The following is a 23,850-nucleotide window of genomic DNA, read 5'->3' as shown; positions in this document are numbered from 1 at the left end:
ATTAATAATAATTTTATCTGGCTCTATTGCCTCAGCCACTACGGGCAGCTTCCAACATATATAAAAACATAATAAAGCATTAAATAACTTTCCTATACAGGGCTGCCTTCAAATGTATTCTAAAAGTTGTGTAGTTAGTTATTTCCTTGGTTCGGGGGGCACATAACTCCTTACCCTCCAACATGCTTTTGATGAAAATAGAGATGTCCTAAGGAAAAGCGGGGCATTCCGGGATCAAAACAGAAACCAGGACGGCTTCTGTAAATCTGGGACTGTCCTTGGAAAATAGGGACACTTGGGTGGAATCTAGACACATATAAAAATCCTGTGACAATGCTTTTTTAAAAAAAAGTTTTAAAAATATGTATTGAATTTGCCATGAGCTCACCGTCGCCATCTAGTGTCACATTTGTACAATGCACTTAAAACACACTTAAAACGTTATATTTGCAGCTGTATAGCTGAGTCCTTGGGGGGTCTGATATACAGGCTGAGCAAAAGATGACGTTTCAGGCATTAACACTCCAACGGGTCTTGCTCCTCCATTGGCTTTTTGGGGAGTGTGGGGACAGCAACACCCAAAGCCATAGCTTTGGGTCCAGCACAGAAAGCAAATCAAACTTGTGCCTCTCTGCATTGTGGTTCAACTGCCAGCTTTATTGTTCTTACTCTCACCATTGAATTCGAACATATTTAATGCCTGACACCTATAAATGGATAACGATGGCACCAGGCATGCCTCCCTAGGGAGAGGATTCTGCAAGCAGGGAACCACCGCCTATGTTTCATGCTGCCACTCAACACACACCTCCTGTGTGAGGGCGCATGCTGAGAAGGGCCACGGAGGACAAACATAGGGTAAATATAAATATAAATTAATTAAAATAAATATATCATATACTCACACCTGTTTTCTTATTCCCCTGCCTGCCCTCCAGTGGGCTGTTTTTACATGTGTTTTTTGTTTTCTTTTTTGAGTAGAACCACATGGTTATTGTTATTGTTATTATTAACCAGTGTTTGATTTTAATCACGTCTGTTCTGCAAAGTAACACAAACTGGCTTACACACACACACACACACAAAAAAAAATTCAGTGCAACACAAGATAAACTCCAGCCTAAGCAAAAACAATTCACAGCAAAATACACAGCAAGAGAAAGGAATCGCAATGCTCAGTTAATTGTAAAAAAGTAACAGTAAAAGTAGCTTGTGTCATGCTTTGGGGATCACTTATGGTGTGTGCCCAGCAGGTACACCTCTCTGTCTGTTGGCACTGCCCCCCGCCTCAAGCTCCCAAGTGTATTTTATAGCCAGTGCTGCTCTGAGATCCGGTACAACGCTGGTTCTGGGAAGAAGCCATCCCTGGAGTCCCTCTTGGTTCCTAGGCAGCTGCCTTTGCCTTTCTGCCACAGTGGTTGGGGTTGAAGAAGAGACAAGCTCTGCAGAAGAGGCCGATGAAACACACAGAGGAGAAGTCTGATCTGCTGCTGTCCTCTCCTTCCTGCCTGAAGGAATATTATGGTTCATCCTTTTAATTCTCGGGCATCATTTTACCTGGACAGAAAAACAAGTAGAACAGGGAGACTTAATTATTCAAGCCAGGATTTAACTAAAGATGATAAGCATGAAGGCATTGTTTAGGGGAGGCTGCAAGTTCAGGCTCAGAGGGAGCTGCGGCTCATCAGCTCTTGTCTGACCACAACGCCCATCAAACAGCAGGCTTGAGGGCAGATACCAAAAGATTCCAACTGAGAAACGACTCTGCCCCTTTGGAGATGGCAATCTGGAAACAGTGGCTCATGTTCTCCTGTCCTGCCCCCTTTATAAAGATCTGAGGAATGAGATCATCACCCCACTCTTACTTACCATCCCAGGCCGCCCATCTGCGGCCACATTGTCCTTTCTTTTATCAGATCAAAATGATCAGACAACAGCAAAGGTTGCTAGGTTTATCGAGGGTGCAATGAGATTAAGGGCCACTTTCCGTGTGCAGCTCTGGCTCACCAGAGTAGCTTCGTCACGCTGGCCACGTGACCCAGAAGTGTCTGCGGACAGCGCTGGCTCCCGGCCTATAGAGTGAGATGAGTGCACAGCCCTAGAGTCTGGCAAGACTGGCCCGTACGGGCAGGGGTACCTTTACCTTTTTATCTGAACAATAATCTTGGTCATTTGATTGCCCTTTTTACCCACTGTTGTCTTTTTAATTGTATATACTGTTTGTTTTATGTTGCTATGGCCGTTGGCTAATGCGAATAAAGTTTATCTATCTAACCCAGGCATCAAGGATGATGAGAATTGTAGTCAGATAACATTGGGAGGGTGACATCTTCCCCATCCCTGCTGCAGGTCTTTTATAAGAAAGAATAATTTTTTCCCCATTATACTGAAATTTTGATGTAGATCTAGGGGCAATTACAGTATATTAAAAGGTGCCGTTTGTAACACTGGGATCAGTGGAAACTCTTTTCCTATTGCAGTGTGTGTGTGTGTGTACACACATGTTGGGGGGCCCCAGTCTGTATATATGTGTAAATTTTGCAGCTGGTGGGGAAGGGTTAAACATCTCCTCCCCTGTACACTACAGTCCTGATGAAAATTGCCCCCACACTTGCTTTTTTTGGGGGGGGAATAGCTTTTATTGGGAATAATAATAATAATAATAATAATAATAATAATAATAATAATAAATACTAATTTTATTATTTATATCCCTCCATCTGGCAGGGTTTCCCCAGCCACAAACAAGGATTATGGGAATAATAAATAATACAAATAAGCAGAACAAGTTTTCTCGTGCCATTTCTATATTCAGTTCAATTCAATCTTTATTACGGTCCAGAGACCCAACAGATCATTACAAAGCAATACACAATTTAGACAGCCTACTACATTGCAAAAACAGCATAATAATTTTGCAGTAAGCCCTCCACCCTGGTTGATTAACAGAAAACAGGAATGCTGATGTGACTGCTAGCAGCTCATTCAGCTTCACATGTAGTTAGGCTCTCAAATGCAATGAAGCTTCATAAAAAAAAATCCCTACGTGTAAATGTCAACCTTTTGCCTCCCCTGTTTAATTCTGGGTGTCTTGTTGAATCCTCCTGCATAAGCACAGCTCACTGAAGTCCAAGCAGACCTTAAATCCCAACCGCACAAGTAAACTATCATGTGATTCTCTTAGCTTGACATTGTCCTTTCCCATTTCCCAATTATGGACTGGAAACTGCTGTTTACCAGGCAATAATATTTTAGGTAGCACAGTGTAATCTACTTTGAAGGCCACCAGGCCTCCAAGCTCTTGTGCAGAGAGAGGCTGTTCCCACTATCACACTCTCTTTTAACTGGAAATATTGGGGGTTGGAGTGCTGAACCTGGAACCTTCCAAGCTAAGTATATGATCTGGCCTTCTCTCTTGAGTCTGCCAGCATTACCTCTACTTGGAAAGAAGCCTTGCAATGCTTCTGGCACCTCTCCGAGTATCTGAAGCTTGTAGATCTGCTGGTAGATCTTCTCTGCTACGTCTTCTGCCTGGAAAGATGAAACAACGGCAAGCATCAGGCTACCTTTGGGCAGAAAAGGGTGAGGGTTCTCTGCTCTGACATGAGATCTCTTTTTCTCCTGGTTTTAGTGGGGAATCTTTTTCAGCCTGACGGCCACATTGCCTCAGAGACAACCTTCCAGGGGCCAATAGTGGGTGGGGCAACAGATGGGTCTGCAGGAGTGCGCCTTTGGGGGGTGAAGTCAAACAGTTGAGCTAGCAGCACTGAAATGCCCTCCTCAGGCTGCAAGCCTGGGCCAGATGATAAGACCTCATCCTTGCTGATGTGGTCCAAAGGAAAGCAGAGCAAACGTGGGCTGGAGGAGTTGCTGGAGGGAGACATACAAGGTGCCATCTAACCATCTTAGGGACTCCACGCTGGATTTGTGTAGGGTTTACTCCTTAACCTTTTCTTCTCCCAAAGATATCTTGCAAGGCAGCAGAAGATCAGAGTTTTCCTTCTCCTAGATCAGGCTTCCTCAACCTCGGCCCTCCAGATGTTTTTGGCCTACAACTCCCATGATCCCTAGCTAGCAGGACCAGTGGTCAGGGATGCTGGAAATTGTAGTCTCAAAACATCTGGAGGGCCGAGGTTGAGGAAGCCTGCCCTAGATGGCCCCTCTCCCCAGGTGGATGAGCCTCATCTGTTCTTCACTTCCCTCTACAGCACATGCAGAAACCACTTTCTTGACCGTTGGACCAATTGGTCTCATCCACTCAATCTGCCAGAGAATGTGTTCACATGCAGGGGAAGTCCCTAACTCACTGATGATTTGAGACCTGTTGGCTATCCTCACCTGGTTTAGCCAGCCAGTCAAATCTGGTTTCCGGGATGTGGCCACTGTCGCATGCTGACAGCTTCTAGGAGCCACAGGTAAGAGCTGAGTGCAGGGTGGGGACCAAAAGTGGACATTGTACCCCAGAAGAAGGCGCATCACCCACCAGAGGTACTGCCCCTCCCCTAACACCTCATACACCCTAGTAGGCTACAGTCCAGCCACCAGTGGCACCATCTTGCGCCCATGACTGCGGATACCCAGGGCCCAACTGATGTCTTGGTGGTAAAGCAGTTTCTGATGTTTGGAAGCCTATCTTGGTAGCTCACCTTATCTGCCATTATCTCATTGGCCTTTCCCAGGTGGGAAAACACTAGGAGGATCCCAGCCTCTCTTATCCTTAGCTCAGGATTATAAATGGCCCACAGAGATGTCTCCAGAAAGGTTCTCTTCTGATCTTCTGTGAAGATGTTTCTGAACAGCTAAAATCAAAAGTGTCCACATTTTAAAGATTGCGTGACAGAAGTACATGTATATATATGTGTGTATATATGTGTGTGTGTGTGTCTATAGTGTATATATATATATATATATACATATGTGTGTATGTGTGTACATTTGAATGGAACAAGTGGAGATCTATAACAAAAGTTACAGTGTCTTCTTTTCCTAAGGCTCCTCCAAATGGGTGTCATTGTGGTTTTATTCTGGGACATATTATTCTTGACATGGGAGGTGGGTTTATTCTGCTTTAGCTTGCTCTGCGATGCTTCCTCAGTGCCACCACATGATTGCTGTCAAGCAACAAAAGCGGGACAACAATCAACCAGGACAGTTGTGGTATAGAAAGCTATGGAATTTCAGCAAGACATTGTGGGGTGTTTACTGACTAGAAATGAGCAGTGTGACTACCCCCAAAGCTTTTGCAGTTGCAAATAGTCCTTCAAGCGGGATTATGTGTGACCACCCCAATAGCTTCATGAGCACAAATAATCATGAATGGAAAGGATCTCTGGAGGGATCTGGTGTCCCTCACAGGAGTCCTGTGAAGGGCTCCACCCAACCTGGAATTAGGAGCTGTGTAGCACTGGTTGGGAAGAGTATCATGAGAAGAAAGGAAGAAAAAGACATACTTCTTTCCTGACCCCCATCCTTGGGAGAACTTACCCCATTCTTCCAAATAAGTCTGAAGAGCTTTGGTTTAAGGATGGCTGCTACTTTCAAATCTGAGTATATTATTGCTCAAGCTTTTAAGGGTGGGGTAGGTTTCTAAAGTATGGGGAAGGTAGGTGCCATGTTTCTATTTCAAGCAGGCTAACTCCCTTTCTTCCCTCCCCACAACCAGAACCCACAAAGCCTGGTGGGCCCTGGGTGCTACAAAGCATGCCCAGTCAAAATGAAGTCTCCCTCCCAGGTTGTAAACAGATACATTTCTACATATCTAGAGAGTCCCTCAAGTGTGCATAAACCATCGCCTTGTCCGTGGTGGCCCCATTTTGCTGCCAAAGTGGTAGATAGGGGTCAGGGTTTCCCAAACTTGAACCTCCAGCTGTTTTTGGACTACAGTTCCCATCATTTCTGCTAATGAGGGGTGGTGGGAAGTATAGTCCAAAAACAGCTGGTGACCCAAGTTTGGGAAACTATGGCATAGGGCCACTAAGATCTTTCTTGAAAGGAACGGTGCTGTGGTCAGAGGGCTCTGTTACCAGCACCACCAATACTGAGGGCTTGTCCACACTTGGGCTTGTCCTGAGCCTAGAAAGCATGGGTCTGAGTGGTCTTCAGCTTGTCCTATGCATTCTTAGAATGGGTCCGAGTGGTTTCCCATTGCCCTGTCGCTTTCCCAGGGAAAACCCACTCTTTAGCGATGAATCAGGGCAAATATCAATCACCGAAAACCCGACTGATGTTTGTTCCGATTCAGCTCCAAAGAGTGGGTTTTCCCGAGGGGGAAGTGGAAGTATGGATGAGCCTCTTCTACACCAGCCTAATTTTGGGAAAGCCTGAGGCATTTCCATTGGGTGTGAACTTGCCCATATTTAATGCTGCCTCTTACCTCACCCACCCTGCAGGAATCCACGTAAGCCAGCATTTTATGGTCTTCGTAACTGTGGCACCACAGTTCTTCAGCCTCACTCACGCTCAGCCCTGACAGGGAGACAGCAGAAGTACCTCTATTTCTGTCTATGTAATGGGTCTCTTTGACAATACGACCTGGGATCTTTCTGTCCCCTTCGGAAGATAACTGCTATCTGTGCAAGGATTTGTGAGGTATCCTAAGATTTCCCCACAAGGGGATTTGCCCAATCCCACTTGTTCCTGCAGTGGTCCGAAGCAAGACTTGAGAAATAAAGATTTGCATCTGGGTTAGGAGAAGGTATGTCAAATACTTTGTGGCCTTAATTGCTACGCTTACGTTTATATATGGAGTGTGGCCTATGGGAGAAGATGAGGACAGCATGAAACACAACAGTGAGAAGGCTGCCAGGTTTTTGGAGTTTTTTGTGTGTTCCCCTCCTCCCCAGGTATCAGCTTTCTCGTGGAAGAATTAATATGTGAAAAGAAGGGAGATCGTTTCTCAGTTAAGTCCTAATCCCTGTGGGATACTTTGCCCTCTGGGATCTATACAAGTTAAGAGAAACTAGAACAAGTTCAGAGAAACTAGAACAATGACACTTTTCAGCATGGGTGAGGAGATTAGCTCAATGCTACAGTGCTGAATGGGACACGGGTGGTGCTGTGGTCTAAACTACAGAGCCTAGGGCTTGCTGATCAGAAGGTCAGTAGTTCGAATCCCCGCAACAGGGTGAGCTCCCGTTGTTCAGTCCCAGCTCCTGCCCACCTAGCAGTTCGAAAGCACGTCAAAGTGCAAGTAGATAAATAGGAAGGTAGGAAGGTAAACGGTGTTTCTGTGTGCTGCTCTGGTTTGTCAGAAGCGGCTTAGTCATGCTGGCCACATGACCCGGAAGCTGTCTGTGGATAAACGCCGGCTCCCGCAGCCTATAGCACGAGATGAGCGTGCAACCCCAGAGTCATCCATGACTGGACCAAACAGTCAGGTGTACCTTTACAGTACTGAAACAATAAGCCTGGAAAGAATTTATAAGATGTGATAAGCATGAATTGCCCTACCTTAAGCACAGGTAGGTGAAGGTAGGATAGATGAAGGTGGGGGAGGGGGGCTTAGGGTCAGAAACAGGTCCTACTATTAAGAAGAGTGAGGGAGTCACCAAGGCAACTGAGAGTGGGTGTCATGAAACTGTTAGCTTTTTAATTTATGACTTGTGCTTTTAACTCCTAGGAAGACAGAGTTGTGGGATTTTCAACCTCTAGTGTCAAAATAATTTGAATAGCCTTGACTAGGTCAGTGTGTGTGTAAAATTTGCACACCGCCCTTCACCTGTTGATCTCAAGGCAGTTCACAACATAAAATTGCAATACACACAACACTTATGATTTATAACAAAATTATGATATAAAAATGTCCATGGTTCAGATGCATCTCCAACTCGCTTTGAAACATCTTGAGGAGATACATCCTCAATGGAAAATGCTCTAAAGGGATGAGACACTGTATATGGATTTTCATGACACTGTATTATCAGTTGTTGGAAGCAATATGGGGCCTCCCAACAAGGGGCTGCTGCTCTCATGTTTTCAAACCAACTTACCCATCTGATCAAGCAGCAGCTCATAAAGGCAGCTGATGGTCAACCTGGCCTGGCTGCTCACATTTTCCATCGTATCCGTGATACAGATTCCAAACTGTGCCACGTGGTGTCCCAAGGCAGGAAGCTCAGTGGACTTCTGCAGGGACAGAAGACAACAGAGATCTTCACTCATATTTTGTGGTCTGCTTCTCCCCTTGTTTCAACTGATCTCTACTCTTCACATCCTAGCCTGTGAGGAAGACAGGTCCTTAGTAGGAATCTTTGCTGTGGACACATTCCCATGAACATGGAGAAGGGGGAATGACAGGTTGGACCCGCTTCACCTAGTACTTATAATAATATAATAATCATTTTATTATTTGTACCCCGCCCATCTGACTGGGTTGCCCCAGCCACTGTGGATGGCTTCCAACAAATATAAAAGCATAATAAAACATCAAACTCGTATTGGGGTTGCCGTATTGAGCCAGGTTCTGGGGGTACTCACGTTGAAATCTGGCAGCAGAAGAGCATGTCGCAACACAGTGGTGCTGCAGAGGACAGACCTATATCTCTCTTGGGGATCGTTGGAATGAATCCAGAAGTTGATGTGCTGAGGAAGGAAGCAGCAGTTCAGAATGACTGCAGCACCTGGCCTGAGACTTACACACCACTCATTGACAACTGTGTCCCCACAAACATCTCTTCTTCCTCTCTGCCCTGTCATTTCTAAATCCTGAAAATTTCTAAATGGACTCTGCATTCGTCAAGCTGATGCTGGTCTGTTGCATCCCTTAAGCCAGGCATGTCCAAAGTCCATTTTGTTGGCTGTTTGCAGTATGGTAACGCTGCAGAGAGCTTGCTGGGGAGACCTTGCATTAAAAAGAAAGGACTCAAAAATAACTTAAACAAGGTTTTAATAAGAAAAACAAAAACTCCTTTTACACTAAGTACATTAACAACCAAACCAGACCCAACCACCAACCCATCCCCCAGGGTAATGGGAGAGCTAGGTGCTGCTCCTTATATACTACACCCAAATGCTGACACACCTTAATCAAATACAACTCAGCAGCACCTGCTATGCTTCACAGCTGTAAAGCTGGGTCTCGTTATCTTGCTCTGGCCCTTGCTCTGGCCCCTTAAAGACATACACATCGGGTGGAACAATGATGAACCTTTACATTTAAAGAAACCATTCAACATTTCCCCTGCGGTTCATCATTGTGGAACAAAAACATAAAGCATACTTTGTACATGTCTTTCAAAACAGAATGTCCACGTTGTGATGCATCTTTTAACAAAAGCTTAACTGTTTCATATTTTACGCTTGGTGAATAACACAAATCATAATCTTCGCCTGGAATTTGTTGAAAACCCCTAGCAACTAGTCTTGCTTTGCACCTTACAACTTCATTTTTGTCATTCATTTTAACTCTATAAACCCATTTTGAATCAATAAGTCTCATATCTGGGGTTTGTGGTACAAGAGACCAAGTGTTATGCTCTTTTAAAGAAGCTATCTCAGAGTTCATAGCTTTATACCAATTTGCAGCTTGTTGCTTAGGTAATTTCTGAACATCATTGTAGCTTTTTGGCTCAAAAACTGCCTTATTGGCATACACAGTATTAAAATGTTCATCTGCAAAACGTTGTGGCTTCTGTCTCTTTCTATCTGAACGTCTCAGTCCGGAAGGAGAGTCAGACTCCTCAGACTTAATGGGACTAAGTGAACCACTAGTTTCAGGTTGTAAACCATTGTCAGATTGAAGAGATGCCTGTAGGCTAAGCTCACGGTCAGAAAACTCAAGAGAATCTAACCTCCCCTCGGGTGCCTTTGACTTTAAATCATCAAACAAATTATCAGATTCAACAGGCTTTTTGTCTTTTCCCATTAATTCAGAAGCACCATTTCCTGCTGCTGCTGCTTCTTCCTCTTCTTCCTCAGTATTATCTATACCATCAGTATCTTGGAAGACAGCAACTCCATTCCAATTTACAGTTTGTATCATGCTTCTGGTAATATGAAATTTGCCAGTTGCTGGTATGTAAATTCTGTACGCCCCCTGCTGGTAGCCCATTAATTTTCCCTGGACACTACGTTCACCCAATTTCTGCTTAGCGGGATAATGCATAATTACATCTGAACCCCAAATGCGTAGGTATTTCAGATTAGGACGTTTTTTAAACAGCTTCTCATAGGGGGTGACATCTAAACCAGAATGATAACTGCGATTTCTAACATAACAAAAGGCATTAAGCGCTTCAGCCCAAAAGTCTTTGGGCAGATTAGCATCGTGCAGATAAGTTTTAAGCCCTGCCTGCAGGTCACGCTGTACAACTTCAACAAGCCCATTTTGCCAGGGACTTCGGGGGCAAGATAACTCATGAGTAGTCCCCTGCGCTTCCAGGAATTTCTCAAAATCCTCAGAAACAAATTCCCCACCCCGGTCAGAAAACAGGTTCTTAATTGGTTTGTTAAAGTGGGTTTTTACCCAGTTGCAAAAAACTTTGTACTTCTCAAATGCTTGGGACTTCTCAGCTATTGCATAAGTCCAACAATATCTACTATACTGGTCTATCAGAGTAAGCCAGTACTTAGAACCTCCTAATGATGGTGGGAGTGGCCCAACTAAATCACAATGTACACGCTCAAATGGCTCAGTTACTTTCCTATCTGAGCATCTACCCTTGCGTGCAACCTTAATCTTATTCTTGCAACAGGATAGACATTGCATAAAAAATTTACATGGTTTTAAGTTGAGGCCATTAACAATATTCTTTGTCTTAATTACATCAGCAAAATTCAGGTGTCCCAGAATTCTGTGTGCCTCATGGACACACCCGGAATGAGGCCTTACATTCCTCAACCCCTGGCTTGACTGTGCTGCTCTGCAATTTGTAGGCGATTGGGAGTAGGTGCGAAAATACAGTCTATATAAACCATCAGATTCCCGGGCATATAATAGACGTTTGTTCCCATCGAAAAACTCACACATTGACTTTAAGAAACGCACAGTTATGCCTTGACGAGCAAAGCACCTTACTGACAATAGATTGTCCACTGACGGGCAGTAAATGCAGTTCGCTATTGTAATGTTTAAAGAGTCAAGTTTAACAGTACCCCTGCCAAGCGACTGCAAGACTTGTGAATTGGCTAAATGTACATTACCAATTTCCTCTTCGAAAGAAATAAACAAGCTTCGATCGTTGCAAATATGCTGAGATGCTCCTGAGTCCACAACAAAAGACTTCCACTTGGCATCTTTAATTCTTTTACGATCTGTTGTCCGAGCATGAAAAGCTCGGGGCTCGTTTCTGTCTCTACTATACGATGTCGGCTGCTGGGCTGACGACCGTGACTGACGAACAGAAACAGGCTTGGGAGTACTTTGCTTTCTTTTGGATCTGCAGTCCTTTGCAAAATGTCCTTGTTTATTGCAGAACCAACAACGCTTTGCAGCTTTAAATGCAGTTGTATCACCACAGGTTTGCATATGGCGTTCCTCATTACTTCTGGAAATAGGAGTGCTTATGGCACAAGCCTCCCTTCTGTCCAACTCGCCCATTAATCTTGCCGTCACCCCTTCCACAGTTAATTGTGCTGGTGGAACGGCAGATATCTGGCTAGCTATGCCATCAAAGTCCTCGTTAAGGGAACAAAGAATGATAAAAACATACTGAATATCAGGTATGTCCATGTCCCTTCGAATTAATTCGCAGCGTATTGCCTCCAGACGTCTCAAGTGTGCTGCCAAATCACCACCAGGCTGCAACTTCGTCTGGTACAACTGCTTGAAAAACGTCAATGCAGATGCTGACTCTTTTCTAACATGCACTGCTGCAAGACTGTCCCACATTTCTTTGGCAGTTTTCTTATTTCTTATATAGACTACTTGCTGGTCGCTGACTGCCAAATTAATTATCGCCCTGGCTTTTGCATCTCCTTTCGACCAAGCATTAGTCACAGGGTCAGGAGGGTCATCAGTCACATAGGTCCATACTTCTCTAGAGGTCAAAAGCGCCTCCACCCGAAAAGACCATAAACTATAGTTCTCATCTGTTAGCTGTGGGAAGACCAGAGCCTTCTCAGCTTCAGGAACCCGGTCAACCATTCTGGAACTCTTCCAGACCCACAGAACTACACTAACAGGAGAAGGAGTTTTCAAACCTTTCTCAGAGTCCAAAAATATGCAGTCATCCACTCAGCAGCTGGGCCCATAACCAAAGATGTTGGCTGTTTGCAGTATGGTAACGCTGCAGAGAGCTTGCTGGGGAGACCTTGCATTAAAAAGAAAGGACTCAAAAATAACTTAAACAAGGTTTTAATAAGAAAAACAAAAACTCCTTTTACACTAAGTACATTAACAACCAAACCAGACCCAACCACCAACCCATCCCCCAGGGTAATGGGAGAGCTAGGTGCTGCTCCTTATATACTACACCCAAATGCTGACACACCTTAATCAAATACAACTCAGCAGCACCTGCTATGCTTCACAGCTGTAAAGCTGGGTCTCGTTATCTTGCTCTGGCCCTTGCTCTGGCCCCTTAAAGACATACACATCGGGTGGAACAATGATGAACCTTTACATTTAAAGAAACCATTCAACACATTTTGGGGGCTAATCCAGCTTGCTGGTCAGCCCCTGTGGCAGTTCATTTTCTGGGGTAAAATTCTAAAAAACCCTTAAAAAAGCTCAACAACTTTGGGGTAAAATCATAAAGGTTAACAACTTTGGCTGGCCCTTTGGTCGGCCCTCACAGCCCTTCACTTCATCAAATCTGGCCCTCTTTGAAAAAAGTTTGGACACCACTGTGACTTAAGCCATGTTTCTGTACTGCTGCCTGGCGGGTGATGTTGCTGACTAAAAGAATGCCTACTGCGATGAAAACTATATTCCCATGAGATGTATTTACATGAAACATTGTTTATTGTGTTCTCGTTCTCTCTCTCTCTCTCCCTCCCTCCCTCTCTCTCTCTCTCTCTCTCTCTCTGGGATTTATGTGAACAATGAACAGCTGGCTATAAATACATTAAGCAAATATTCATAAATGCTTTCCCTGCCAGACTCTCCATCGTATAAGTGGCAAGATAAAAGTGCCACTCTCTTCCCTTTAACCCATTCACCTTCAAAATAAACAGCAGGTGGCTTGTAGTTGGAACCTCAGACAGCAAACTCTTCAGCATGATCTCCATTGTGTCTGCAGACGATTGGTAGAGAGCCTGAAGGGAAAGAGAGCCAAAGGCTAGTGCAGGCTTTTGCAAACCACTTGTCAGGGATGCTGGGAACTGTAGTCCAAAAAACAGCTGGAGACCCAAGTTTGGGAAAACCTGGGCTCATGTGTAGAGCAGGAGTGGGGAACCTGTGTCCCTCTAGATGTTGCTGAACTTCACCTCCCAACATTCCCAGCCTGCATGAACAATGGCGAGGAACGATGGGAGTTGTAGTCCAACAAGATGATCTGGAGGACCATAGGTTAGCCACTCCTGGTGTTCAGACTGAATTCCTTTGCCCACTAACAAATAAGATGATAATCAGACTGCCACTTCCTGAGGAGTACCCATGTTGCAGGGGAAACAACAGAGTCCTGTGGCTTTTGTGGACCAGAGTTCCACTTCATCAGATACTTGAAAGGTTGTCCTCATTGGCAGGTAAGAACATAAGATGCGTTCTGATGGAGCTGACCAAAGGTCCACCTAGTCTGGCATCCTCTTCCCAACCAGATGCCTATGGAAAGCCCTCAAGCAGGACCTGAGTGTAGCATTGTTCCTCCCAGAAACCGGTACTCAGAGGCACACTGCCTTCAGCAGTGGAGGTATAACCTAGATCAGGGGTCAGCAAACTTTTTCAGCAGGGGGCTGGCCCACTGTCCCTCAGACCTTGTGGGGGGCCAGACTATATTTTTTTGGGGGGTGATGAACGAATTCCTGTGCCCCACAAATAACCCAGAGACACATTTTAAATAAAAGCACACATTCTACTCTGGCCCACAAATAACCCAGAGATGCATTTTAAATAAAAGGACACATTCTATTCACTGATTCCCAGATCGTCTGCAGGCCAAATTTAGAAGGTGATTGGGCCGGATCCGGCCCCCAGGCCTTAGTTTGCCTACCCATGACCTGGATGCAGTGGGCTCAAATGTCATGAGACACAAAAAAAGAGAAGTCTGCAGTAGTTCAAGTTGAAAAATATATGCAGATAGGCTATAGAAAACCTTGTAGCTCAGCCTGTCCAAGGAAGACCCTTCTTTGGGAAGCAGATTCAGGATAACAAGATGGAATGTGTGATGTAGCCAAACAACTCCCCATCCTTGCTTTTCTGATACTTACCGGTACATCTGCCTGCTGTAGCCCTGAGGATGGATTGTCTCTCAGCAATATGAGCAAAACTAAAGGGAGCCAGAAAAAGAATATTCTCTTTCCCCAGTATTTATAAGAAACCTTGAATTTACCTGGCTGTGAGGATTTTCCAAATCTGTATCCATGTTAAAAATGCCATGGAGAGCCAGTCGCAAGATACCAGACAGTTGCTCAGGATCAAATGGGGGCTTCATTTTGCTGGCAGGACCAAAGGAAAAGCAACTGGTTATTATGCTGGTTGAGAGGAGGGGCTGTGAAATAGAGAAAAATGCAAATTCTGCTCTCCCTTTAAAAGTGGGGGGCACCTCTTTCCTCCAAGGAGTCTTTTCCTCCATGTTCTCCTAAGTAAGCTAACAATGTCATGTAGATGCTGCATATGCCTGGAAATGGCAAGTTTCAGCCCTCTCACCAAAGATCATGATGCTCTGTCTGCAAATCCCACTGAGAATCAGAGAACTGTAGAGTTGGAAGGGACCCTGAGGATTATCTAGTCCAGGGGTAGTCAACCTTTTCATACCTACCACCCACTAATGCATCTTTCTTGATGGTAAAAATTCCTTACCGCCCACCAGTGCTCAATGGAAGCAGGATTCAGCTTGTGCTGTACAGCCCTCTACTGCCCACCTAGAATCCTGAAACACCCACTAGTGGGTGGTAGGAACCAGGTTGACAACCCCTGGTCTAGTCCTTGAATGCAGGAATATGCAGCTATCCCATACAGGGATTGAACCTGCAACCTTGGCATTATCAGCACAGCGCTCTAACCAACTGAGATATGTCCAAGAAAAAGGCACATGGGGTTTTCTCCTTAATGAGAACCATATGCTGAGCATCACTTTCCTGGCTGAGGATCCTATGGATTGGAAGTGCCTGAAGTTTTCTCTGCCTGTCTCCTGCCCTGAGATAAGTTGCTGTGGTGTGGGCTGGGGAAGGAGGAGGTTTGCAGAACCCGGATAAGCACAGTCCTGCTTTCAAGCATTCTAAATGAGGCACCCATGTTGCAGGCGCCAAAAACTGAATGCTCAGGGCATTCTAAATCAACAGGATTTGTCTAGATTGGGAATATGAGCTATAGGAGAAAACTTTGGAGTTGCAAAGAAGAATTTAGAGTAGCGTCCTCGGAAGAAAGAGGAGGAGCAGACAACACAAAGGGCTTGGGTGTAAGAAAAAGATAATTTATTTTAGTGCACATTTATAGTTTAAAGATTATCATCCAAGAGGAGACTGGAGCATGACCATAAAAAAGCAAGAAAAGGCATGGGAAAATCTGAACTGAATATCGTCAGTATAACAGTGATGGTACAAACCAAAAGAAGTCACAAGGGACACTGACTGAAAGAGGAAGCAATGAATAGAAGCACATAGCCACATCAGTACCATATATTTAATGCATATTTAAAACACATGGGTTTCCCCAAACAGTAGTTTACTCCTCACAGAGCTACAATTCCCAGTACCCTTAACAACCAGAAACCCGTTTGGTTTTTAAAACAAACAGGAGGGAATCATAGAACTTTGTGTGAAATGTAATTTGAGGGGGAGCCAAGGATTTCTGGGTGGGTTCCAGCAATGGTGTGAGAGGTGAGAAATGCAACTGGGGGGAAAATCCCCCCTTCCCCAATGATGCAGTTGAGAAATACCAGTGCTAGAGCCAGTCTGGATGTCATTGTCATAGGTTGACTTGGTACCTGAGGTTGTAGACCGTGAGCATTGAGCAGGATAGGAGGAATGATGGCACAGAGTGAACAGGCAGCGTCTCCATCACCATCTGGGAGTGTAGGACGAAAGGGGAGAGTCATTGCTGTGTAACAGTTTCCTCCCAGGTTCTATTACTCAGCTGCAGTGGTGTAGCAGGGGTTGCCAGCGCCCGGGGCCATGAGGAGTACGGTGGGAGGGAAACAAATGGAATACGCATGTGCATTCAACTGCCTAACGGCATCTGCATCACCCAGGAGATCGCAGTCACAGAGATAAGAAAATAAGAGTTGTTCCATTGTCTGGAGAGGTCACTTCCTGGTTTGCATGGAGAAACCATTTTCAATGGAGACCAGTGATGGAAGTAAACAGCTGCATCGAAGCAGCACCAGGTATTGAAATTTTGCACCCCCTAACAATCTTGCGCCCGGGGCAACTGCCTCTGTGGTCTCCTCATGCTACACCACTGCTCAGCTGTATTTGTGACTTTCCCCCATCTAGTCGTCTTCCCCAAACCTCCAAGCCAACATTACACCTTCAGGATATCATTATTGTTATTATTATTTTTTACAATAGATTTGGCCCTCCTGTTCTAATATGGCTGCACACTCCTCTCCTTTCTGCCACAGCCACATCTCCTCCCTTCCCCTGGGTTCTTCTTTACTCCTCAACATTGAGTCCACCCCCCCCCCAATGCTTTAGCTGCCCATCTGCCCCACAGGATTCCTGGTGCCAGATATCTCACTTACCAGAAGTGCTTCCACCAATTCATTCTTCGTGTACGGGAGATCCAAGGTGTCCTTGCCACTTTTCTGCGCAGCCATGCAACTAGCAGAAATGGCACGGAGGAAGCTAATTTTCTCCTCATTGTTGTCCAGGATACTCTGGAAAATATTATTCATTCAAGCTGCCCCTACTCCTATGTGGGAACGGCAACAAAACCTTGCAGCGCAGAGCGACACTGTCCAGTATTCCCACCACCCCACTCCATTCCATTCCCCTTCTCCCATTTTCCATTTCCTCCACCCACAAATCTCAGTCATCATTCCATGACCACTGAGCATGCTGTATCCTTATTGGGCTGTTTTTTTGAGTAGGGGGATCCCCTTAGGGCAGGCTTCCTCAAACTCGGCCCTCCAGATGTTTTGAGACTACAATTCCCATCATCCCTGACCACTGGTCCTGCTAGCTAGGGATCATGGGAGTTGTAGGTCAAAAACATCTGGTGGGCCGAGTTTGAGGAAGCCTGCCTTAGGGTGTGTGTTTTTTTGTAAAACTTTTTTTGTACTTTGGTAAATGTTGGGGCTAATTTCTGTGTGGCTGCTGCTGTTTTGGCTATGTAAACTATGGCAATCGCAGCCTGAACCAGGAGCTGCTGGCATGGTAAGTAACAGCTGCCACCTGACCACCTAACCCCTGAGTTGCTGTTACTCAATTCTGACCAAACTAAGCTTCTAGAGCAAAATATACACCAGGAGGCTTAGTTTGGTCAGAATCCAGTATAAATGAGCCACCATAGCCACTAGAGCAGAGCTTTCCAAAATTTTCATGTTGCCGACACACCTTTTAGACATGCATCATTTTATGACACAGTAATTCAGTTTCACTAGCAAACCAGAGCTTAAACTAATCCCTTTCCAACCCTGGGAGGAGTGTGGGGAGCGTTTGCACGACACACCTGCCCATTGCAGCCGACAAACCAATGTGTTGCGACACACAACTTGGAAAGCTCTACGCTAGAGGGCTGTGAAAACGTTTGCCATGGGCTTTTTAGACTTGTCTACCCATGTACTAGCAGTTCAAAAGCACGTCAAAGTGCAAGTAGATAAACAGGTACCACTCCGGCGGGAAGGTAAACAGCGTTTCCATTCGCTGCTCTGGTTTGCCAGAAGCGGCTTAGTCATGACCCGGAAGCTGTACGCCGGCTCCCTCGGCCAGTAAAGCGAGATAAGCACTGCAACCCCAGAGTCAGCCACGACTGGACCTAATGGTCAGAGGTTCCTTTACCTTTACCCTTGTACTACCTGAAACCAAAGGGGTACTTTGGTTGCCAGATGCAATCCCCTCCCTCCCAGTTCTCTTCCCCCCTCACTATAAACCCTGTCCTTTGATACATTGCATTTCCACAATATATACTGTAATGAGAAGCAGAGCCTGCAATAAAATACTGCACTGTACTCTCACCTTCTAATGGGAGTGCTCTTCCTAATGGAGCTAGCCATGCCTTCTCCAGCAAGCTGTTCTGTCTCCATCTTGAGTTACTGCCCTCCCCACCTTGCCAAGCTCTCAGCATTCCTGGGTTACTGGGCATAACCTGAAATTCTCAGAGTCCCCCTGAGAATGTGTAGACATCCCCTTTGTTTTTCAGTGGCTCCATTTCAGCCGCAGTGTTGTTGGCACTGAGCTCCTGGAGTCACTATCAGAGAGAGTAGCAATATGTCTGGACAGTGTATCCTTGTTTCATTTTTTTGCTTAGCTACTTTTTATGCAGCCCTGAAGACTCAACTTCAACTTCCACCAGTCCCAGCAAGCATAGTCAACGGCCAGGAAAAATAGTTCAGCAACATTTGGGGGGACCAAAGCTTCCCAATATCTGTCTTAGGTTTTACGCTTCACCACTTTCACAGTTTCTTAAGGGTCCTGGGATATTTCTGATGCAAGGGATGGGTTGATGGGGAATGAAAACAGTATTTTATCCTGGTGGTCTTTCTTACTGGTAAGTTATTGTTGACTCTGTGAGGTTGTCACCCTTAAGAAATTCCCAGGATTCTTAGGGAGAAAGCCACAATTGTTAAAGTGGTATAAGAGTACTGCTCTTTAGTGCTCAAACGGAGCTAACAGGAATTTGGGTTTTCCCCAGATGGCTATTTTTTCTGATATATCACTGAAGAGCAGGTTTTCCCATGGAAAGGAGCAGGACAAAGAGAAAACTCCCTGGACGGATGCTGAGAAAGTGTGGGTCAAGTGGGAAACTCCTAGGACTTGTGCACACCACATGCAGAAGTGTGGATGAACTCTGTATTTTTATAACTGAGATCAATAATTGCAGTTACCTGTCTATGACAGTTGTGTACATTTTACAATTTTGTGTGTGTTCTGTAAGCTGCCCAGAGTGGCTGGGAAAAGCCAGCCAGGCAGGTGGGATATACATAATAAAATTATCATCATCATCATCATTCAGTGCATGGTGTGGGAGTGACCATGTGCTCAGGATCCTGCAAACACAAGTTCTGCTTCAAAAGCAGGAAGGAAGGAAGGAAGGAAGGAAGGAAGGAAGGAAGGAAGGAAGGAGGGAAGGGGAAGTTTGTACCTGTTCTTCACAATTAGGTGTTTCCATCATATTAACGATGATGTCAAGATCTGATAAGTTCCCCATCTCTGAATAGATCGAGGGCATCGACTGGATCGTAGATTCCAAGGTACTGAATGACGAAACTACAGCAAAAGATATGGTAGAAGCAGATTAGTGGGCCTTTTTAGTGCGTACTCCTGGAGTACCAGAACCTCTCTTTTTTTTTGCTTCCCAGGGCAGTCATTTTATGCTGGCACCCACAGCACTCATGTCAAAACAGCACTGGAAAACCAGTATTTCCATACTTCATCAAAAAGGGGTGCAGCCAAGGCCGGATTTAGGTTTGATGAGGCCCTTTATATATCCAGCTGTTCTTTGTCAACAACAAATTGTCGCTGTTTTTTTATTTTCATTCATGTTTTTCTTTTTCTTTTCTTTTTACCACTTTTTAAATAAATGAAATTCTTGTAATAAATGAAGAAGAAGAAGAAGAAGAAGAAGAAGAAGAAGAAGAAGAAGAAGAAGAAGTAGAGATATTTAATTTCTCCCTGCCCATTGGGAAAACAACCCTTCCTTGAACAGGCCCATTTGGTGCCATCATTGCAATGGAAAAACCCCTTGCAACCAGGCCCCACCCCTCTGCCTCAGTCTTTGTGACTGACCCAATTCACCAGATTCTTGGCTTTTGTCTGAACAACCTCCAGGCACCCCCTTACCTATAGTACCCCCAAGTGTACTTGTGCTCTCTGGGGTGGTGCTCATAAGTACTAGTGAGTTGTAGGTTGTCAGGGGACGGACATCGAGCCGATCAACGTTGGGTTGCTTCTTCTCCATTACTGGGTCTTGCTTCTCCTGTAGTGGTTTAAAGCTTTGGGGGCTGGTCTTGCAGTTCCCACAGCAGTCCCACAGCAGTCTTCTGTTTCCCCCATCCCCTACCGAAACATCCCTGTGTGCTCTGCAACGCCGAAACCTCCAGGATTTGGAAGGCCCTTTCTTCTGATCCTTGGATTCAGGGCCCACAGCTTGCATCCTGTGGTAGGCCGTGCATGGCCTGCCCTTGGGAAGGGTCTCCAAGGAAACATCAGGATCTCTATCGGGAGCACTTACGCTTTCCTCTTCCGCTGGAGCAGCATTGGTGTTCCTACTTGAAAGGAGGGCCCGCAGTCTTCCCAACCTTGAACAGAGTGGGGGAAAGCTGAGCTTAGTGTACCTTAGTCCTCTAGGATGAGGAACCAGTGGCCCTCCATAAGATGTTGGACCACCAGCTCCATCCGGTACACAGACTGAGACCCTACCTGCCTGCAGACTATCTCACCAGAGTGGACTACTGCAATACGCTCTACATGGGGCTACCTTTGAAGGTGACTCGGAAACTGCAATTAATCCAGAATGCGGCAGCTAGACTGGTGACTGGGAGTGGCCAGCGGGACCATATAACACCGGTCCTGAGAGACCTGCATTGGCTCCCTGTACGTTTCCAAGCACAATTCAAAGTGTTGGTGCTGACCTTTAAAGCCCTAAGCAGCCTCAGCCCAGTATACCTGAAGGAGCGTCTCCACCCCCATCATTCAGCCCGGACACTGAGGTCCAGCTCTGAGGGCCTTCTGGCAGTTCCCTCACTGTGAGAAGTGAGGTTACAGGGAACCAGGCAGAGACTGTTCTCGGTAGTGGCGCCTGCCCTGTGGAACACCCTCCCATCTTACTTTTAAAAGACATCTAAAGGCAGCCCTGTTTAGGGAAGTTTTTAATGTTTAATGCTGTATTGTGTTTTTAATATTCAGTAGGGAGCCACCCAGAGTGACTTGGGAAACCAAGTCAGATGGGTGGGGTATAAATAATGAATTATTATTATTATTATTATTATTATTATTATTATTATTATTATTATCTCTCATAATCCCTGACCATTGGCCAGAACATCGCAAGACTGGCCTCTTCCCATGCAAACCTAGTGCCCACAGCTGCTGAGATCTTCCTTGGAGGCCTTGCTTCCTGTGCTCCCACCATCTGAAGGCTAGTAAGTGGCAACACAAAGAAAAGCAGGCTATTTACAGTGGTACCTCTGGTTACAAACTTAATTCGTTCTGGAGGTCCATTCTTAACATGAAACTTTCTTAACCTGAGGCGCACTTTCGCTAATGGGGTCTCCCGCTGCTGCCATGCCACTGCTGCACAACTTCCGCTTGCTTCCCAGGGCAAAGTTCACTTCCAGGTGCGCCTACTTCCGTGTTAGCGGAGCTCGTTACCCGAAGCATTCGCAAGGAGGACGGTACGTAACCAGAGGTATTACTGTACAGTGGTATCTCTGGTTGTAACAGGATCCGTTCCAGAGCCCCGTTTGCAACCTGAGCAGAACGCAACTCACGTCTGCGCATGCGCGGGTCGCGATTCGCCGCTTCTGCGCATGCGCGTGACATCATTTTGAGCGTCTGTGCATGCAGCAAAACCCGGAAGTAACCCTTTCCAGTACTTCCGGGTCGCCGCGGGACGCAACCTAAAAACGCTCAACCTGAAGCAAACGCAACACGAGTTATGACTGTACTTGAACCATTGAAAGTAAGTCTATCTTTTGAAAATAAACCCTGCCATGGCTGGGGAGGAAGGAATTCCCTAGAACTGCTCTGAACTATAGCAGGCCTGGCTCATGGTATTTGGTTGTCTGAGGGAGTTTGGCAAGTCAGTTGGACTAGCAGCTGAATCTGAGGGCAGCAGAGTAGTGTAGGGGATGCATAATATGTATGGCTCTCACGCAGCAACTGGGGAATGGCAGGGAGGCTGCTGTGGCTGCTCCCCGGCACCTGCCACCTAAGGCAATTTCTGCACTCTGCCCAATGGTAGGACCGTTCCAAATGGATAGTGTTAGAACCAGAGCACAGAGCTGCTAAGAGATCCTACTTACATCTCTGAATACCGAATTCCCCCCTGTCACATTCACTCTCTTCAGGAAGTGTTGTCCAGAGGCTTCTTAATCACCTGGGCAAGGTCTAGAAAACAAAAGTATTTTCATACTGAACAAATCGCTGCCACCAGCCAAATCAGGAACAAATGCAACCCCCATGTTCCCCCTATATGTGATCCGACATGAACACACAATTCCCATGTACATCATTTCAAACTGATTTTTTAGTGTGGCACCAACTACACTTTACAACTCTCTGCCTATTGATACCTGGCAGGTGTCTCTTATTCCTCTTTCTCTCTCTTTTAACCCATTTTCTATTCTTTTTAATTTTTAATTTTTCTTTATCTCCTCCCCTTTTTGTGTTTTTATTATAATCTAGATAGAAGTCTTAGTTTAGTTAAAAAAGGGGAAAGATATTAAGCTTTGTATTTTTCTCTATAAGCATTTATTTATTTATTTATTTATTTATTTATTTATTTATTTATTATACCTGGCAGGTGTCTTCACTATACTCTTTCCGGGGCTTACTTAACATTTTCTTATTTAGGCAAACCGATCCAGACATTTAGTAGTTTCATGTGTTTTAATTTGTTTTTAGCTCATTGTTGATTTTAATGAGTTGTTGAATGTTTTTTCTTATAAGGCTATTTTTAGCCGCTTTTAATCGACAAATTTACTTTTCCGTAAACCGCTTTGATCAAGGAGTATGTAATCCCCCCCATAAACAATTTTCTGCTGATGTGACAAGTCAGTCCAAAGCACACATGTTCTCTGCGTTAGGATCATTGCATGTTGTCTCAGTTATCCCCTTTGTTCTTCAACCTAATCTGTTCCTCTAGGCCACAGGCATGGCCAAACTTGGGACTACAATTCCCATCATCCCTAGCTAACAGGACAAGTGGTCAGGGATGATGGGAATTGTAGTCCCAAAACATCTGGAGGGCCAAGTTTGGCCATGTCTGCTCTACTGGCTCCTCAATAGGAGCTCAGCTTTGGGGAGAGTTCAGTATCAGTAGGTAATAAGACCTTCTTTACAGTTTGCGGAGTTTTCTAGATATGCACCACCTCAGTCTCCTGTCCTATTAGTACACCATAGTGCGAGACTCAAAATATAGCAGTTATGGGGGGGGGGATGTCAACAAAATGGGAGAAAAAAGCATCAAGCACTTACTCTCATAAAAGACCTCTGGTTATCTGACAGGTGAGCCAGCAGGGGGAAATGTCACAATGGAGGACATGTGACAGTTACCTTAGCAACCTGGGCATTGTTTTTCTTAATATTACCCTGGCCTTCTTTTTATTCATTAAACCTGCTATGTATTGCGTCTGTGTTTTCTTTCTGTTTGGCCTTGATTTGCACCTGCACCTGCTATGCCTAGGCACCTGGGATTCTCACCGCCTCCCATTCATACCTGGGGCCCCATTACTGGCAATGTGCATAAAGGATTTAAACCAGCTCAAAGGCAGCTGCTATGCTGCTCATCCATGCTACGGTTTCATTATGTGTGCTACTGGAGGAGATGGGGAATGTGCCTTTAGGCACGGGGAGCTGTAGGAAAAACAAACAGATCTGCGTGTCGTGGATGCACGTGTCAATTAATGCAATTGCCGTTGCTGTTTGTGCTTT

General features: G+C 45.3%; 1 protein-coding gene across 1 annotated transcript; it reads right to left on the bottom strand.

Moving 5' to 3' along the window:
* Window positions 1-1,287: 1,287 nt before the first annotated feature.
* On the bottom strand, window positions 1,288-22,389 carry LOC128405240 (uncharacterized). The gene is made up of 13 exons (XM_053371665.1): window positions 22,221-22,389; window positions 20,038-20,495; window positions 19,340-19,464; window positions 16,779-16,913; window positions 16,023-16,102; window positions 14,427-14,532; window positions 13,099-13,194; window positions 8,476-8,580; window positions 7,989-8,124; window positions 6,374-6,465; window positions 4,647-4,799; window positions 3,435-3,531; window positions 1,288-1,557 (listed from the first exon to the last, which is right to left on the bottom strand). Coding segments are annotated over exons 1-13 (1,608 nt in total). The 5' UTR covers window positions 22,223-22,389; the 3' UTR covers window positions 1,288-1,534.
* Window positions 22,390-23,850: the final 1,461 nt, after the last annotated feature.

The sequence above is a fragment of the Podarcis raffonei genome, chromosome 17 (assembly GCF_027172205.1).
Source record: "Podarcis raffonei isolate rPodRaf1 chromosome 17, rPodRaf1.pri, whole genome shotgun sequence".
Classification (NCBI taxonomy): domain Eukaryota; kingdom Metazoa; phylum Chordata; class Lepidosauria; order Squamata; family Lacertidae; genus Podarcis; species Podarcis raffonei.
The sequence above is the reverse complement of the archived record's forward strand: the minus strand, read 5'-3'. Positions and strand labels throughout refer to the sequence as shown.